General features: G+C 45.3%; 2 protein-coding genes across 18 annotated transcripts in view; both read right to left on the reverse strand.

Annotated features, from left to right (window-relative positions):
* The window catches only part of LOC133118954 (NACHT, LRR and PYD domains-containing protein 12-like), a 687468-nt gene that overhangs the window by 360032 nt on the left and 307723 nt on the right, over window positions 1–19713 (reverse strand). The window lies entirely within an intron of this gene.
* Window positions 1–19713, reverse strand: part of LOC133119267 (NACHT, LRR and PYD domains-containing protein 12-like) — a 116576-nt gene that overhangs the window by 51112 nt on the left and 45751 nt on the right. Inside the window, exons 6-7 of the mRNA XM_061229795.1 lie at window positions 18701–18874; window positions 5351–5524 (exon numbers count right to left, since the gene is read on the reverse strand). Of these exons, the coding sequence (XP_061085779.1) occupies window positions 5351–5524; window positions 18701–18874 (348 nt within the window). The remainder of the gene's footprint in view (window positions 1–5350; window positions 5525–18700; window positions 18875–19713) is intronic.

A 19713-nucleotide genomic window follows, 5' to 3' on the forward strand; every position in this document is an offset into this window, starting at 1 on the left:
CATTTTACGTGTACACACTCCAAGTTTTCCTCTGCGTGTTGCACAAAGCTCTTTAACACTCTCATCAGCCATGTTTAAAGCTTAATCAACAGCAGTTCAAAATTCAGCACGGCGGCAAAATTTGTGTCTTCACATTCATTCTCTTCATAAACATGAACAAAAAATCTAAATCCGCTCCAATAGCAGTGTCCAAAATATGATGGTCAACTTCAAATCCAGAATCAAACAATAGGCCACTTCAAATTCAGTTTCAAACTATAGGCCACTCCAAATCCAGTTTCAAACAATAAGCCACTCCAATAGTGAATCTATTCCAAAAAACATCTTCAATTCCAAAATATCCAAAAGCTTCACACTTCAGATGCAGTCAAACAAAGATTCCATGCTTTCCAAACAATTCAAAGCATTTGGTTCTCAAACAGCAGAAGCGATGGCATAGTTCTTTACCTTATGTAAGGGCATATTTTCAAATTTGTCCATAAAATAGCCACAAGTTTAGACGTAATGTCGAGCTTCTTTGACTGGCTTTACAATGATTGAATTGTACCTTTATGGATGAAGATGCGATGGTTGGGGGTAGAGAGGGAAGCAGGGCAGACAGGCAAGGCAGGTGAGTTGGCAGGTGGATGAGAGCAAACAAAGGAAACTCCAATAGATTCCAATGATTCAAACAAATGGTTAGTAGAAAGTGGTTAAATCAGTAGATCCAAATAATGAAAATGTGACATTTAAGTATTCAAAAGGGTCCAAAGGTCTTCAACAGCCTTAAAGAACTGTGTGCTCTTACGTCTTCCTAACTCCTTTGTTCTCAGTGTTCTAAAAATCAAAAGTAAGTGTCGGCCATCTTAAAGCTCAAGGCCTTCTCATAATAACAAAAATAAGAGTTCTTTCAAAATAAAAGATCCTAAATTGAAACCAAGTTCTCTGTGCTCCTGTAGCATGCATTAAACTCATTTAAATGGAAAATGGCTCCTACAGTAAGCGTTGTTCATTTTATAAAAATACAATTTTTACAAACACAGCTTATAGCCATCACTCGTCAAAAAACGCAAATAGTTCCCCTCCACTGTAGTTACTGTTGTTGGCTTTCACCCAATTGTGAAAGCTAGCCAAAAGAACATAGCTTAATGTTAAATTACCTCATGAAGTCTCCCACTGTCGCAGACAATTTATATATGCACCGGTAAATAAAATAAAATACCAGTCAACAAAATAATGTCCAACTTCCTAACCAGTAATGATATTATTTCTCAGACCTGCTGCTAAACTACACCCGCTAACAGCTGAAGCAGAGCCAGAGGCGCTTAGCTACGTTCAATTTCATTTGCCAGGTTTCCAAGTTCATGTGTGCGTCACTCGCAAATAAGCATTGTTATCTCCAAACAACTGCAGCCTTATTAACTTAGTAAACACCTAGCCACACGTTTTACAAACATGAGTTGCTGAATTTACGGTTAGGAAATCGATTAGATATTGAAAAGTTTCCTCAGCTCTCTCCTAATTACGCCGGCTCCATTTCTCTCACCATTTTGTCTCCCCTAGAATTATGGGAATGGTAGTTTTGTTCTTTGGTTTAACCAAATTAATAAGAACACAATTCATGATTAACACGACAAGGCTCTCAAGTTTCATGAAAAACTCAGAGTGAGATTGCAAATCAGGGCTGGAGCAAATAGACATTGTGTATGTTTTGGTCGCAGAGGCCCCTCGGCTGAATCCACTTCTCCCAATTATAATTTAGTTTATATAAACTATATAAACTATAATTTAGTTTAATTGACCAGCACAAATAAAACAAATAGAACCGAAAATGACAGGCCAAACCAAAAAGACAAACTCAGCTGAATAAAATAAATTGATTTAGTTACACATGTAAGAAAAAAATGTAATAGTTCGGCAGAGGTGATCTTTGTGAGCATTTGTGCGAGGGTGTGACTGAGTGTGTATGTGCGTGCGTGCGTGCGTGACTGACTGTGTGTGTGTGTGTGTGTGTGTGTGTGTTGTTCACAGTACACCTACCCATCAGAGCACACCGCCTTTCTGAGCGTGCAGGTGCAGAGTGGGACAAACGCGGCAGATCCTCACAGTAACCCCGCCTACCGGCCAGACGGGTAAAGATCACCAAAAAATGTCAAACGTGTCCAAACGTGGCTCCAAATCCAACGAGACTGCTTTTAAAATCATGTTTATTTCCGTGTAGTGGGTTTTATCCCTTCTCGGCCGACTCACCGTGAGAAAAGACAGGTGTGGCGTGTGAGCGTGTGAACTGGTTGAAATGCGTGTGTCTCACGGTCAATGGGTGAGACTTGATAGTGATCTGTGAGGTTTGCACAGATCACTATTGTAGGCTGTGCTATAAGGAAGCATATGCGCGCCAAAATGAAAATGCAAATCGAGAATTACATCCCGTTTTGATTCCATGTACTTTAACCCTTGTGCGAATATTTATTGAACAGAAAAAACCTGATGTGTATGCTGGAAAATGCTCATTTTCCTTCATGCCCATTTTCCTTCTTGCCCACACCTTCTCATATCCTGGAGCTCCAACTGCATCTCACCGCCCCTCAAACTGCTCACTATACTTTCCCTCATTTGAACTTCCTACCTTTCAAGCTAGTTTTTTGATTTAACTAAACCCGGTTCAACCCATTTCAATTTCTCCAATTCACTAAATTTCTGTCTTATCCATCCTACCTTTAGACCTTGCTGTCCAGCTGAGGATAGGCTCCCCCTCAAAAGCCGGGTTTCTCCTGAGCCTCTGTTAGAGGGTGTTAGTCTCCAATGGGGAGTTTTTACCTCATGTGCTTGCTATTTGGGGTCTAGCCCTAGTTTTTGGCCTTTTGTTACTTTTTGCCCTTTTGTTACAAGATACATCCATCCATCCATCCATTATCTGAACCCGCTTATCCTGAACAGGGTCGCAGGGGGGCTGGAGCCTATCCCAGCATACATTGGGCGAAAGGCAGGAATACACCCTGGACAGGTCGCCAGTCCATCGCAGGGCACACACACCATTCACTCACACACTCATACCTACGGGCAATTTAGACTCTCCAATCAGCCTAACCTGCATGTCTTTGGACTGCGGGAGGAAACCGGAGTGCCCGGAGGAAACCCACGCAGACACGGGGAGAACATGCAAACTCCGCACAGAGAGGCCCCGGCCGACGGGGATTCGAACCCAGGACCTCCTTGCTGTGAGGCGGCAGTGCTACCCACTGCGCCATCCGTGCCGCCCTACAAGATACATCTTTTGCTTTTTTTCCTTTGGTTTTCTGTGACAAACTTCCCACAGCATTGCAAGCTAACACAGCTTGAGGGGCCCTTGTGCTGACTCATCTTAGCTCTGAGAGGAGCATTCTCCTTCACATACTGGACATTATTAGTTAAAGAAAACGACCCTCTTGTTATAAAAGTATTGACACCCATATGTTTCAGTGTCTGAACTTACATCCAAGGCTTCCCCTGGTTAAATTTTAGTCCAAAATGCAGCCACAGACCCACATCATGTTCAAATGGCCTTGAGCTGACTGGATGAAGGGCTTCTTCCGGTAGCCGAATGTCGTTCACATAGTCACCATGTCAGCCGGAGTCCATCTTACCAACAGTGTATTGGTGTATGATAGTTCTGGGGGTTTGCTGGTGCCCCCTCCTGGTCTCATCTATGCTTGTATGGATGGCTGGGAGGGCTTCCAGAACAGAGACATACCACCAAACATAACGGTATTGTGTCTAAGATTGATAATGAAGATTCTAACTTTGACACCAGTGGTCCTGACTGAACTGGTATTTTATCTACCTGGTTACTGTAATCACATCAACTGGATTGTTGTGGTGTAAATGTTTTGTAATGTAGTGTAATGTCGTCCCTGTTCAGGGACAGCAGATGAAAATGAGCTACAGAGCAAACTCTGGCTCATCAGTTGTGATGGGCATGGTCCCTGTTAAATGAAATAAGAAAGTAAGTAAAGTAAGGTTGCGGACCGCTGTAGCCCTGTTCCTCCCCGGTTCATGACCAAACCTTGACACATCCTGGAGCTCAAGTTGCATCACCCTGCCTCTCTAAACCAGCTCACTGTACTTTCCCTCATTTTACACTTTCTACTTTCAGCTAGTTTATTACCTCTACTGTGACCTGCTCAGCCCATTTGACTGGCTGTGATAGATTTCATATCACATTTCTGTTATATCCATTCTACCCTCACTTTACACCTTGCCAGCCAGCGGAGGATGGGCTCCCCCTCTATAGCCAGGTTGCTCCCGAGATTTCTCATTGGGGAGTTTTTTCTCACCACTTTTTGATGGTGAAAAGCATCTTAGTGACTGTCTTCTATTAAAAGCGCTATACAAATAAAATTAAAAATGTAACCTGTGTGATGGCTTGGCCATGGATGACAACTGGCCTGTGCTTGCCCACTGATGTAGGGTCAAACACCATCTCCTCCGTCTACTTCACATTTAAAATCAGATAGTTTGAGTCACACCATTGCACAAACCTGTCCATCGCAGAATGCTACAAGGCTACTGCCCCTGTGCATTAGGCACAGTTCCCAGGTTGGCTGCTGGTGCTCATCTGTATTTAGTGTGAATAAAACCGGGGAGTGAACACAACCCTGAGGGGCCCCTGTGCTGACTGATCTTGGCTCTGAGAGCAGCATTCTCCTTCACATAATGGACATTATTAGTCAGGGCACCATGCTGTTGTTACCTCCTCTGAACTTGTCCTTAAAAGAGCCCTTGCAGTTATCTGGCCCTTTGGCTTTTTTATCAGGGTCAATCACCAACCGCCAACTGCAGCACCTCTTTACAGTCCTGTTCTGTAGGTGGGAATGAGCTCTTTACAGTCAGCACAAAAGTCCTGTTCTGTAGGTGGGAATGGGGTGTACTGTATTGTGAGGAGTACAGCTCCCCTTCATCAGAGAGTGGGGTAAAATTAAGGATTTGATAACAGTTCATAGCAGGTAGTGAAGAGTGGAGATGGATGAACACTGTAATGTGTCACAGACCTAAAACATTTTACTATGCAGGTGGTCAGTCTTTTACCACATCAATCAGACATCCAGCATCCAGTCATCACCTGTGCCCTGATACTACAGACTCCACTGAAACCTTACATTCTGGTCAGGAAACACAAACCTGCCAACCCTAAGACTCATCAGGTTTTATCCTGCTTTTCTTTGCTGTGATAGAGGAGTAAGAAGAGAGGGATGAGACTAATGTGGAAAAAGAAAGGATGCCGATGGACAGAGTAGTAAACTGAGAGAGAAAGAGCTTTTTATCATTTCACTGCATAGAGCCATCATCACTAATTCTATTTTGTTAAGGTCACATAGAACACCGCACTACTCACCCCAGTCTCTGTAGTTTACAGTTTGGACTCATCAGTCCAGCACAGAGCAGCTTCAATCCTGAATCTCCCAGGTTATTGCTGCTGAGGTCCAGATCCCTCAGGGGTGAGTTTGATAACTGGAGAGCTGAGGCCAATATTTCGCATGACTTCACTCTTAGGTTACAGCTGTTCAGTCTGTAAAGAAGAATGAATACATGATAGAATAAAAAGTTTGGTAGGATGTAAATGATAACATCTTTCAGAGTGGACAGTGAGTTAGTTTGCAATGCTGTGGGACATTTGGCACAGTTAATGGTAAGATGTAAAATATAACACACATCTGTCACAGTGGCCAGGGAGTTTGCTTTTTCCTTTTGGTTTTCTGTGGCAAACTTCCCACAGCATTGCAAGCTAACACAGCTAAAGGCAGACTGACATACACACGACATGCTCATATCCTGTGGGCTCCCTACATAAACAGGCACAACAATACTGTAGACACCAAAAAATAAAAATTAATAGGAAAACAAAAAATCCCCCAAAAACTGCTTTCACAATTATTGGTACCCCTGGTTTAATTTTGTGCTGTAGCTGTACCCAAGTACAAGTGATTCCTTTTGTGTATGTGTCTTTGCGTGTCTTTTGTTGTAAGGCGTGGCAGAACTTTAAAATATATCAGTGTTACATCCCAGTGTATTATAAGGTTAGATCTAGGGATGTAATTTTAAGGGTACTGTTTGGAGTTTTTGGCTGGGTATTGCCGCGTGCTGGTTTTTCCCTATACAGGTAGGAGTGCATCCTGTTGCCGGGTGACCTGCCTTGGTGGATGTCCATGACGACCGTCGCGGAGGAACCACCTGGCCATGCAGATGCTGCGGAGACCAGGATGCCTTTACGTCGCCCGGAGACGAGGGATCGCGGCGCGACGTGGGATTAAAAGATGCACGACTATATAACAGCTGGACGTCGTCATCTCATTGGAATCGCCATTTGAATCACCATACGAATCATCATTTGAATGATCTTCTTGAGACTCATCTACTTTGAGCCATATTCTCTTCTCGCTCTCCCTTTTGGTTATTTAGGTTTACCACTTTTAGCTGTTAATTCATTATCAAGACCATAGAATACTTTATTTAGTCTCACAAGCCCAGCGTTTTCGGTTCTTCTTTTGGACTTACAAGAACCGACCATCGGACGACCTTGGACCGCTGTATGGACTGCCTGGTGAGGCTCTGTAAATGGTTTATAGTTTAGAGTTATAGGTTTAAGCTTAGGATTAAGACGATCATTAACTTGAGTAAATATTAAATGATTATTTAACCGATAAATCCCGTGTTGCGTTTCAGTCACGCCTTTACATATTACTGTGGTTGTGTGTTAAATGTTACGAACTTTTACACCCATTTGTCTTTGTTACATTGTTGGGTTTCCGTTTCGTAACAGATGGGGGCTCGTCAAACTTTGAACCCGACACTCCGATGAGCTATATTGGGTTTTGAATTGTTTAGGATTTTACCACGGAGTACAGACTTTGTTCTGTTCTCTTTCGCGCTGTTAGGCTACTCTGGGAATTAACGGTGTTACTTTGCTTGGCAGCTACGTTTTTCGGTCCCGTGGGGATTTTCGGTAGTACCAGCTTTGGATTTTGTAACACTGTTATTTTGCTGAGGCAACATTACGTCCCGTCGGTAGTAAACAGTTTTGGTATATCCTTTTGAAATTCGCTACTTCTCTCTGTAGCGATAGTTGCCACAACCACGATAGTAATTGTTTGTTGACGTTTCCGTGACAACCGCGTCTGTGGGAGAGCTTGATTCTTTTCTTGACTTTCGAATTTAGCATTAGTTATAACAACAGTTGCCATGGAGTTCGATCTCGAGGCGTTTGTAGACGCTCCTACGTTGGAACAGCTGGACAGCTGCAGAAAAGCTGACCTCTTGTCGGTTGCGGACTACTTCGGTATAGATGTGACCCGCTCTGGTAGGAAGCAGGCAATTAAGGACAAGGTGTTGGAGGTGTTACAGGAGCAGCAGGTGCTACCTGTAGGTGCTGACACCGGGGAATCGATACCTTATAAGGTCGAGTTGCCCACGGTTAAGACCGAGTGCTCCGTCACTGCCTCCCAACACCAGTTTGAGCTGGAAATGAAACGTTTAGAGCTAGATGCTAAAGCGAAAGAGAGAGAGCTAGATGATAAAGCGAAAGAGAGGGAGCTTGCCGTGAAAGAGAGGGAGCTTGAGGCTCAGATACGCTTGAGGGAGAGGGAGATGGAGATGAATGTGCGTTTGAGGGAGCTAGAGCTGGAAACCGTTCGTGTTAACGGTGGCTGCAAGACGCAGCGGGCCGAATTCGATGTAACCAGGTATATTAAAATGGTTCCTCCTTTTCGTGAGGCAGAAGTGGAAAAATATTTTCCCATGTTTGAGCGGGTGGCTATCACGCTCAAGTGGCCCAAAGACGCCTGGTCACTGTTGTTACAGTGCGTGCTTGTGGGTAAAGCTCAGGACGCCTATTCGTCGCTGCCCTTAGAGCAAAGCCTCGATTACGAGGAAGCTAAGGCTGCTGTGCTCAGGGCTTATGAGCTGGTGCCAGAAGCTTATCGACAGAAGTTTCGGCACTTTCAGAAGGTCGACAGACAGACTTTTGTCGAGTTCGCTCGCGAGAAGGAGAGTTTGTTCGACCGCTGGTGTGCTGCACAAGGGGTAAAAACTTTCGAAACACTCCGTGCTCTTGTGATCATGGAAGAGTTTAAAAGTTGTTTGCCTGAACGTGTCACCACCTACTTGAACGAGCAGAAAGTGACTCAGGTCGCTCAGGCTGCTGTTCTGGCCGACGAATTTTCTCTTACGCATTCAAACGCGTATGTTGGGAAACCTCCGGCACGTCATAATGACGTCACTCCTCGGAGGGAGTTCCCTCCTAGCTCGGCCGGGCCGCCAAAGGCCAGTGCTTCTGTTTCTGGTGCGGAACAGGATTCGTCGGGGAACAAGGCAAAAGTGTTATGCCATTTTTGTAAAAAGCCTGGCCATATGATGGCTAGCTGCTTCGCTTTTAAGAGGAAGAATAACCCTCCGAAAGGCGTCTCCCTGGTGAAAACCACGTCGCTTGCGTTTGTTCCCGGTGAGACTTCGCCTGTGTCTGGGCTTGGCGAGACTTCACCACTAGGGCAGAGTAGTGCTCTTCAGGATTATGCTCCATTCATTATGGATGGTATCGTGTTTTTAACTGGTGAGCCCAGTTCTCAGAGGCCAGTTAAAATATTGAGGGATACTGGTGCTGCACAGTCTTTCATTTTGGAGGACGTCTTGCCCCTATCCGAAAAATCCTCCTTACATACCAGTGTCCTTGTACAGGGTTTTGCGATGGGTTATACTAATGTGCCACTGCATGCTGTCTTCTTAAAGTCTGACCTAGTGACTGGTCGCGTCGTAGTGGGCGTGCGACCCAGTCTTCCGGTCGACGGAGTTTCTTTCATTCTGGGGAATGATTTAGCTGGTGGCCGTGTTTTAGTTAGCCCTGAGGTGACGCCAGTCCCTATTGTTGATCGCCCTGATGAACTAGCACAAAAATACCCTGACGTATTTCCTACTTGTGCTGTCACTTGTGCCATGTCTAAGCGACTGGCGGAGAAGGATTGGGCGGCTGGCGAACTCGGTCTATGCGATTTGTTCGCTGAGAGGCCAGAACCTGACGTGCAAACTCCCCTTCTCGCTGCGGCGGGGGAGAAACGGGCTGAAATTGTGGAGGAGTTTAACAAACTGGCTCTAGCCCGAGAGCAGTTTGTTGAGGAACGGGCTGAATGTACAGAGGAGTTTAACAAGCCGTCTCTAGCCCGAGAGCAGCTTGTTGATGAGCAGAAGAAAGATTCAGAGCTTTCTTCTCTCTTTGAAAAAGCAATTCCTGAGGAAGAACTTGCTTCAATACCAATGGCGTACTTTATTAAAAATGGAGTGCTTATGCGTAAGTGGAAACCCTTGGACGCTTCAGTTCTTGATGATTGGCACGTCAATCAACAGATCGTGGTCCCTTCTGCATTCCGCAAGGAAGTACTTAACCTAGCTCATGATAGCTGCCTTGCTGGACATTTAAGCATCAATAAGACCTATGACCGTGTCCTTAAGCACTTCTTTTGGCCTGGTTTGAAGAAGGATGTCGCTAGGTACTGTGAGACGTGCTCTGTGTGTCAGGTCACAGGGAAGCCAAATCAAAAGATTCCGCCGGCTCCACTGTACCCTATTCCAGTGGTTGGGGAGCCGTTCGAAAGGATTCTTGTTGATTGTGTGGGTCCGTTGCCACGGACTAAGTCTGGTAACCAGTACCTGCTCACCATAATGTGCGCGGCCACTCGATTTCCCGAGGCGATACCTTTGCGGAAGATAACCGCGCCGGTTGTTGTTAAGGCGCTCATTAAATTCTTTACCCTCTTTGGTCTTCCTAGGATTATTCAATCTGACCAAGGGACCAATTTCATGTCTAACATTTTCGCTCAAGTCCTAGACCAGCTAGCAATTAAACATTGTCCCTCCAGTGCTTACCATCCAGAGTCGCAGGGGGCGCTTGAGCGGTTTCATCAAACTCTCAAGTCTATGCTTCGTGCATACTGCCTTGAGTTTGAGAAGGACTGGGATGAGGGTGTGCATTTAATGCTTTTTGCAGTGCGGGAGGTGGTTCAAGAATCTCTGGGATTCAGCCCTGCTGAGTTAGTTTTTGGCCACTCCGTACGCGGTCCTCTGAAGCTGCTCAAGGAGAAGTGGTTGTCAGAGGACAGTCACACGAACCTGCTTGATTTTGTGTGCAATTTTCGCTTTAAATTGCATAGAGCAGGCGAGTTAGCGAGAGAAAACCTGAAGACTTCTCAAAAGAGAATGAAGTGCTGGTTTGATCGCAGGGCAGAGTTGCGAATCTTTTCACCTGGTGATAAGGTTATGGTGCTCCTGCCCATTCCGGGATCCACTTTGCAAGCGCACTATAGCGGCCCTTATCTTATTGAACAGCGAGTGGGTGACCGTGACTACTTGATAGCCACTCCTGATCGCAGGAAAAGGAGTAGGTTATGTCACGTCAACATGATCAAGCCCTACTTAGATCGCCAAGCTAAGGAGGATGGTGAGGTGAAAGGTGTGGCACTGTCGGGCGTTATCCTTACTCCTCCCGAACAGGAGGAGGGAGATGTGTTTATACCCCCGAAGAGTATGACGGAAGGCAGGTTGCAGAATTCTGAATTTTTGGGCAGCCTTGAGGTGCAGCTGTCCCATCTGTCTAGTACTGAACGTGCAGACATTACCGGAGTTATTCATTCGCACTTGTCTCTGTTTTCTGATGTGCCTACTCGCACTCACCTTATAGAGCATGACATAGACGTAGGTGGTTGTTCCCCAATTAAGCAGCACCCTTATCGTGTTAACCCAGAGAAACGAGCACAGCTTAAGAAGGAGGTGAACTACATGCTACAGAATGGAATAGCTGAGCCTAGCTCAAGCAATTGGAGTTCCCCCTGCCTGCTCGTTGGTAAACCCGATGGCACTTTTAGTTTTTGCACAGACTACAGGAAAGTAAATACAATCACTAAACCTGATTGTTACCCTTTACCTCGAATGGATGACTGTGTAGACCGAGTGGGTTCCGCTGCTTATGTAAGCAAGTTTGACTTGCTTAAGGGTTATTGGCAAGTTCCCCTGTCGAAACGCGCTAAGGAGATTTCTGCTTTTGTGACACCAGATACTTTCATGCAGTATACGGTGATGCCTTTTGGTATGAGGAATGCTCCTGCTACGTTTCAGAGGTTAGTTAACCTTGTTGTGTCTGACCTGCCTGGTTGCGAAGCATATTTAGATGACCTGGTCATTTACAGCGCTTCTTGGACCGAGCATGTTAAACAGATAGGAGATCTTTTTGACCGTCTGTCTGCTGCCAATTTGACAGTCAACTTGGCAAAATGTGAGTTTGGCCAAGCAACTGTCACATACTTGGGCAAAGTTGTGGGACGCGGACAGGTACGTCCGGTGGACTCTAAGGTGGAGGCTGTGGTTAAATTCCCAGCTCCCAAATCGCGCCGCGAGTTGCGGAGGTTCTTGGGGATGGTAGGTTACTACCGCAACTTCTGCAGAAACTTTTCTGCAGTCGCCTCACCGTTGACAGACCTTCTCAGTCCTAAGACCGCTTACGCTTGGACTGACCAGTGCCAACGATCGTTTGAGAACGTGAAAGCTTTGCTAGTCAGCACGCCAGTTCTCTCTGCTCCCGATTTTACCCATCCTTTCAAACTTACAGCGGATGCAAGTGACTGTGGGGCCGGAGCCGTTCTTCTGCAAGAAGACACTCTTGGTGTCGACCACCCAGTGTGCTACTTCTCGAGGAAATTTGACCGACATCAGCGGCTATATTCCACAATTGAAAAAGAAGCTTTAGCCCTGGTTCTGGCTTTATAGCACTTTGATGTGTATGTTGGTTCCTCATTACGCCCCGTCGTTATACAGACGGATCACAATCCGCTTGTCTTTCTTCACCGTATGCGTAATCATAACCAACGTCTTATGCGGTGGAGCTTATTCCTGCAAGGTTATGATTTGGACATTCGACACATCCGCGGGCGGGATAATGTTGTCGCCGACGCATTGTCCCGTACATACGAATGTGACAATAAATAAGGATGTATTTATTGTCTTAAGGGTGGGGGTGTTACATCCCAGTGTATTATAAGGTTAGATCTAGGGATGTAATTTTAAGGGTACTGTTTGGAGTTTTTGGCTGGGTATTGCCGCGTGCTGGTTTTTCCCTATACAGGTAGGAGTGCATCCTGTTGCCGGGTGACCTGCCTTGGTGGATGTCCATGACGACCGTCGCGGAGGAACCACCTGGCCATGCAGATGCTGCGGAGACCAGGATGCCTTTACGTCGCCCGGAGACGAGGGATCGCGGCGCGACGTGGGATTAAAAGATGCACGACTATATAACAGCTGGACGTCGTCATCTCATTGGAATCGCCATTTGAATCACCATACGAATCATCATTTGAATGATCTTCTTGAGACTCATCTACTTTGAGCCATATTCTCTTCTCGCTCTCCCTTTTGGTTATTTAGGTTTACCACTTTTAGCTATTAATTATCAAGACTATAGAATACTTTATTTAGTCTCACAAGCCCAGCGTTTTCGGTTCTTCTTTTGGACTTACAAGAACCGACCATCGGACGACCTTGGACCGCTGTATGGACTGCCTGGTGAGGCTCTGTAAATGGTTTATAGTTTAGAGTTATAGGTTTAAGCTTAGGATTAAGACGATCATTAACTTGAGTAAATATTAAATGATTATTTAACCGATAAATCCCGTGTTGCGTTTCAGTCACGCCTTTACATATTACTGTGGTTGTGTGTTAAATGTTACGAACTTTTACACCCATTTGTCTTTGTTACATTGTTGGGTTTCCGTTTCGTAACAATCAGATACATTCAGCTACCTTCTGATCCTGTAACTGTTTGATGTTCCACTTTTTTTCGGCCGGCCTATTGCATCACCGATGTCTTTGACTGTTTTTTGTTTTTTTCTCTGCCCGTAACAATGTTTTTATGGCTTTCTTCACTTCAATTGGCACAATTCTGGTCCTAACAGAAAAAAAGCCAATAACAGAATCCATGCCACTCAAACGGAAAAAAAGCCAAAAACAGAATCCATGCCACTCAAAAGGCAAGAATCAAGACTAGATACTGAAAGCTCTCACCCCTTCAGTTTTTATAGATGTGTTTTTCTACACTCAATATGCCATAATGACAAAGTGAAAATAATCTTCATGATTTAGGGGCCGTGGTGGCGCAACGTGTGGTTGCAGTTGGCTGCAGTTGCACACCGGGGACCGGGGTTCGATTCCCGGTCCTGCTAAAAAGCCAAGTTTGGCCGGCCCTCATGGAGCAGCATAATTGGCTCGCTGCTCCAATGGGAGGGACTTGGCAGGGTCAGCGGATCGCCGCATACAACAGCACCCCGGGCGCCTCGGAATCACGGTCACGAGCATGAGACGAGACAGCTTGAAGAAGGCGTGAGGGACGCGGTGTGAGCGGTGTCTCTAATGCTAGCTCTAATCGAATCAGTCGGAGCACAACTGGCTACCAAACTGGGAGAAAAAGGGAAAAATCTGAAAATAAATGTCATTAAAAAAAAAAAGAAATCTTCATGATTATACAGAGAATCTTTCAACAATAAGCTAAACTATTGAAGTTGCCTTCTTCCCTACAGTGGTACAACTCAGTTGTAATAACATCAGTATGTATGTTGTACCAAACTGTAATATCACTTTAAGGAATCTTCTGCTGCTGTGTTGGCTACCTGTGACGTGCTCCAGTCCACTCTCTCCTCCTCTGACCATTCGCTCATTTGTGCCTCCTCCTCACCTATTCCTCCATTTATTTACACATCCTCACCACTTCTCACTTCTATCTTTCTGTTTCTTACCGCTCTTCATTGGCAGTTGTGCTTTCTCTTCTATTTCTGTCTGCCTCCTTCTCTCTCCACTTACTTTTAACAAACTCATCTGGAGACATATTCACTTTTGAACATTGTCTTGACTGAGTTAGCTGGCTAAATTGCTACATCTCATTTTAGATCTTTCCTGTACCATTTCAATAAACTACTTCACTTTCTGAACATGATCAGCAAACCTAAACTTTAGGTTTAAAATATTACGGTCAGATGAGGAGTTCTTAACATGGATAAATTAGCAACAGGCCTGTCAAATATCCATCCATCCATTATCTTAACCCACTTATCCTGAACAGGGTCACAGGGGGCTGGAGCCTATCCCAGCATACATTGGGCAAAAGGCAGGAATACACCCTGGACAGGTCGCCAGTCCATTGCAGGGCACACACACCATTCACTCACACACTCATACCTACGGGCAATTTAGACTCTCCAATCAGCCTAACCTGCATGTCTTTGGACTGTGGGAGGAAACCGGAGTACCCAGAGGAAAACCACACAGACTCGGGGAGAACATGCAAACTCCACACAGAGAGGCCCCGGCCGACCGGGATTCGAACCCAGTACCTCCTTGCTGTGAGGCGGCAGTGCTACCCACTGCACCATCCATGCCACCACATTCTAAATTGCCCTGCTTAATTACCTAGTTGAAAAAAAGGGCTTGAAATGTGGGTACGCCACTTTAAAGATAAATTGTGATTCATAAAAAAAACTTTTATGCGTACATATACGGAAACTTTGACCCATGCGTATGCACATTATGGAGGCAAAGGGAAATAGTGACCCTGCGGGCAAAGTAGTGAAATACAGACAATATGTCCTAATGCCAATTTCACTCAAATATTTGGACTCCATATAACATTCAATTAATTTTCATAATGGACTTGGGGCATCGGTTTGTCCACACTGATTGATTCAAAGTGTTAAGCAATTCCACTATTTGTGAAAGGGTTATAAAAGGGCTGGGTGATGCCCGTGCACAATGATGCGCAATGGGTGCTTTAGCACTGATGGAGGGCTTTGCCAATGGCAGGCTTCAGATGGAGAGGGTGTTCAGGGACCCAAGATGATGACTGGCCTATGAGCCGATTTTGTTGATTTTGATATTATTGAGCCTCGTCATGCCATCTGTGTAGGATGGCATAATTGGAATGACCCAACGATACATATGGTTTCCCTACACTGCAGGTGAACAAGCCAACCCCAAAGCGCAATTTACAGCGTGTTCCCAAATGTAATCAGTGCGATCGACTGCACTCATATCACTGTAAAGACACTACACGAGGTAGGGATGTGACAAATAATCCGTTTTTTTAAACTGATACCATCCCACTTTTTAAACGGTTAACTGTGTAACCGACACTGTTCCTAACTTTTTCTTTTTATAAAAACTGTACTGACAAATTTAATTGCATTTTCAACTTCATTTTGGGCCATCTTAGTAGCTGGATGTCAACACTGTAAGTTAGATAATAGCCTAATTGCCAAATTAAAGGTTTACATGTACATTGACATGGTGCAGTGTAACCTCACAGTTACATCAGTCTAGACTAGTTAAATCCATATAGTTTATGTCCAGGCATGCTGGTCGATCATGTGTCATTTAAAAAAATGCATCGGTTAAAATAAGAATTCTTCATGATTTTATCCCTCTTCCATTACATTACATTACATTATTGGCATTTGGCAGACGCTCTTATCCAGAGCGACGTACAAGAAAGTGCATACCCATAACCAGGGATAAGTTCACTGAAAGACCCTAGAGGTAAGTACAATTTCAACTGCTACCTGGACAACAAAGATAAGGACAAGGGCCTTTTTTTTTTTTTTTTTTTTTTTTTGAACAAACAAACAAACAAACAGAGCAAAAGTCACCAAAGTTAACTATCCAAACACTGCTTACCTAGCCAACTAAAAATACCGATACACAAAGCAAGTCACAGAGACAACAATTAAGGTTCACAGGGAGGTAGGGAGGGATGGGGAGAGGTGCTGCTTGAAGAGGTGCGTCTTCAGCTTGCGCTTGAAGGTGGGGAGAGATTCTATAGTTCTGACCTCAACGGGGAGTTCGTTCCACCACCGTGGAGCCAGAACAGACAGTAGTCGTGAGCGTGAGGTGGAGGTTCTGAGAGGGGGAGGTGACAAGCGGCCTGTGGAGGCTGAACGAAGAGGTCTGGCAGGGGTGTAGGGTCTGATGATTTTTTGCAGATAAGCTGGGGAAGACCCTTTAACTGCTTGGAAGGCTAGCACCAATGTTTTGAATTTGATGCGAGCCATGACAGGCAGCCAGTGGAGGGAAGTAAGCAGGGGGGTGACGTGTGAGTATTTGGGAAGGTTGAAGACCAGACGAGCTGCTGCATTCTGGATGAGTTGGAGGGGTCTGATGGCGGACGCTGGGAGGCCAGCCAAGAGGGAATTGCAGTAGTCCAGGCGGGACAGAACCATCGCTTGGACCAGGAGCTGGGTCGAGTAGGGGGTGAGAAAGGGGCGGATTCTCCGTATGTTGTATAGGAAGAACCTGCAAGACCGGGTCACCGCCGCAATGTTCTCGGAAAGGGACAGTCTGCTGTCCATCACCACGCCGAGGTTCCTTGCACTGGGTGACGGCGTGAGTGTGGTATCCCCGAGGGAAATGGAGAGATCCAGATGGGGAGAGGTATTAGCAGGGATGAATATCATTTCAGTTTTACCTGGGTTGAGCTTTAGATGGTGGTTGTCCATCCAGCTCTGGATGTCCCTCAGGCAAGCAGAGATACGGGCTGAAACCTGCGTATCAGACGGCGGGAATGAGACGAAGAGTTGGGTATCGTCCGCGTAGCAGTGGTAGGATAGCCCATGTGCAGTGATCACAGGGCCAAGGGAGCGAGTGTAGAGAGAAAAAAGAAGTGGGCCAAGGACTGAGCCCTGGGGAACTCCTGTGGCGAGGGGCCGAGGTGTCGATACCGAACCAGCCCAGGCAACCTGGAAGGAGCGACCAGAGAGGTAGGACTCAATCCAGTCCAGGGCTGTGCCACAGATGCTCGTTGCTGACAGGGCAGACAGGAGGATGGAGTGATCCACAGTGTCGAAGGCAGCAGAGAGATCTAGAAGAATGAGGACAGAGGAGAGGGAGGCTGCTCGTGCGGCATGGAGTGACTCACTGACGGAGAGGAGCGCAGTCTCTGTCGAGTGGCCCGATCTGAAGCCAGACTGATGGGGGTCTAGCAGGTTGTTGTTAGAAAAGAAGGAAGAAAGTTGAGTAGAAGCGGCTCGTTCTATAGTTTTAGAAAGGAAAGGAAGAAGAGATACTGGGCGGTAGTTCTGGATGATGGAGGGATCCAGGGTAGGCTTTTTTAGCAGCGGAGTGATGTGGGCCCTCTTGGAGGATGCCGGAAAACAGCCGGAAGACAGGGAGGAGTTGACAAGGGAGGTGACAAATGGGAGAATGTCAGGTGTGATAGTTTGGAGAAGAGAAGAGGGGATAGGGTCAAGGGCACAGGTTGTAGGGCGGTGGCAGAGCAGGAGTTGAGAAACATCAGAGTCTGTAAGGGGGGAGAAAGTGGAAAAGGAAGGGATGGGCCTAGAGGGGGGGAAGGGCACAGTGAGGGGGGCGGTGGTTGTAAAGGATCTGCGGATGACTGTGACCTTCTCATCGAAGAAATCGGCAAAGTCATCAGCAGCGAAGGAGGACTGAGGAGGAGGAGGCGGTGCGTTGAGGAGAGAGGAGAAAATGGAGAAAAGTTTCAGGGGGTTAGAAGCAGAGTTCTGAATTTGTGTATGATAGTATTTTGCTTTGGCGGCAGTGACATCGGAAGAGAATGCCGCCAGGAGAGTCTTCCCTATGGCTTCTGCAATACAGACTTGATTGGCGTTAAATCTGTAAATATGCTGCAGTTAAGAACTTACAGACAGGGTTGCACACTCCGTTGGGAGTGCAATATTTGCCTGATATAATATCACACTATAACATATAACACTGAGTCTATTTTACCAGGCAACTGGTAGATGATACGAGGAATTAAAGCCAAGTCAGGAGGAACTTATGGCTAGCCAGAATAAACCACAAAGATTTCCTGCCTTCACAAAGCAGCAGAGTGTGTTCTGATCATTTCATTCAAGGAAGAATATACCCACAGTCAGCAGAAAAGTCCTGTTCTGTAGGTGGGAATGAGCTCTTTACAGTCAGCACAAAAGTCCTGTTCTGTAGGTGGGAATGAGCTCTTTACAGTCAGCACAAAAGTCCTGTTCTGTAGGTGGGAATGAGCTCTTTACAGTCAGCACAAAAGTCCTGTTCTGTAGGTGGGAATGAACTCTTTACAGTCAGCACAAAAGTCCTGTTCTGTAGGTGGGAATGAGCTCTTTACAGTCAGCACAAAAGTCCTGTTCTATAGGTGGGAATGAGCTCCTTACAGTCAGCACAAAAGTCCTGTTCTGTAGGTGGGAATGAGGTGTACTGTATTGTGAGGAGTACAGCTCCCCTTATCAGAGAGTGGGGTAAAATTAAGGATTTGATAACAGTTCATAGCAGGTAGTGAACAGTGGAGATGGATGAAGACTGTAATGTGTGACAGACCTGAAACATTTACTATGCAGGTGGTCAGTCTTTTACCACATCAATCAGACATCCAGCATCCAGTCATCACCTGTGCCCTGATACTACAGACTCCACTCAAACCTTACATTCTGGTCAGGAAACACAAACCTGCCAACCCTAAGACTCATCAGGTTTTATCCTGCTTTTCTTTGCTGTGATGGAGGAGTAAGAAAAGAGGGATGAGACTAATGTGGAAAAAGGAAGAATGCCGATGGACAGAGTAGTAAACTAAGAGAGAAAGAGCTTTTCATCATTTCACTGCATAGAGCCATTATCACAAACTCTATTTAGTTAAGGTCACACAGAACACCGCACTACTCACCCCAGTCTCTGTAGTTTACAGTTTGGACTCATCAGTCCAGCACAGAGCAGCTTCACTCCTGTATCTCTCAGGTTATTGTAGCTGAGGTCCAGATCTCTCAAGGGTGAGTTTGATGACTGGAGAGCTGAGGCCACAATTTCACATGACTCCTCACTTAGGTCACAGCTGTTCAGTCTGTAAAGAAGAATGAATACATTATAGAATAAAAAGGTTAGGTAAGATGTAAAAGATAACATCTTTCAGAGTGGACAGTGAGTTAGTTTGCAATGCTGTGGGACATTTGGCACAGTTAATGGAAAGATGTAAAATATAACACACATCTGTCACAGTGGCCAGGGAGTTTGCTTTTTTCCTTTTGGTTTTCTGTAACAAACTTCCCACAGCATTGCAAGCTATCACAGCTAAAGGCAGACTGACATACACACGACATGCTCATATCCTGTGGGCTCTTTACATAAACAGGCACAACAATACTGTAGACACACAAAAAAATTAAAATAAAGAATAATTATAAAAAAATAAAGAAAAATCCCCCAAAAACTGGTTTCACAATTATTGGTACCCCGGTTTAATTTTGTGCTGTAGCTGTACCCAAGTACAAGTGATTCCTTTTGTGTACGTGTATTTGCGTGTTTTTAATTGTGAGGAGTGGCAGAACTTTCAGACTTTTAACCAGACACCTGGAGAACCAACTCAACAGAACTTGCATTGAAAATGAGTTAAAAAATGTAGTGAGAGAAATGAATCTGAATATAACAGAGTAAAAGTAAAGAAATGTCCTTTACAAATATACTCAAGCAAGAGTACTCAAGTGATCCTTCTTTAAAATTACTCCACATGTTCAATTTATTTAAGAACGTACTTTAGTAAATGTAACGGACTAAATGTTGCATGTTACTACCCACCTCTGCTAACAGGCGACTGCTCCGTCTCATAATGATAAAATATATCAGATACACTCAGCTACCTGCTGATACTGTAACTGTTTGATGTTATAAACTGTTTGCTTTTAA

This window comes from Conger conger, chromosome 19, assembly GCF_963514075.1.
Source record: "Conger conger chromosome 19, fConCon1.1, whole genome shotgun sequence".
NCBI lineage: Eukaryota > Metazoa > Chordata > Actinopteri > Anguilliformes > Congridae > Conger > Conger conger.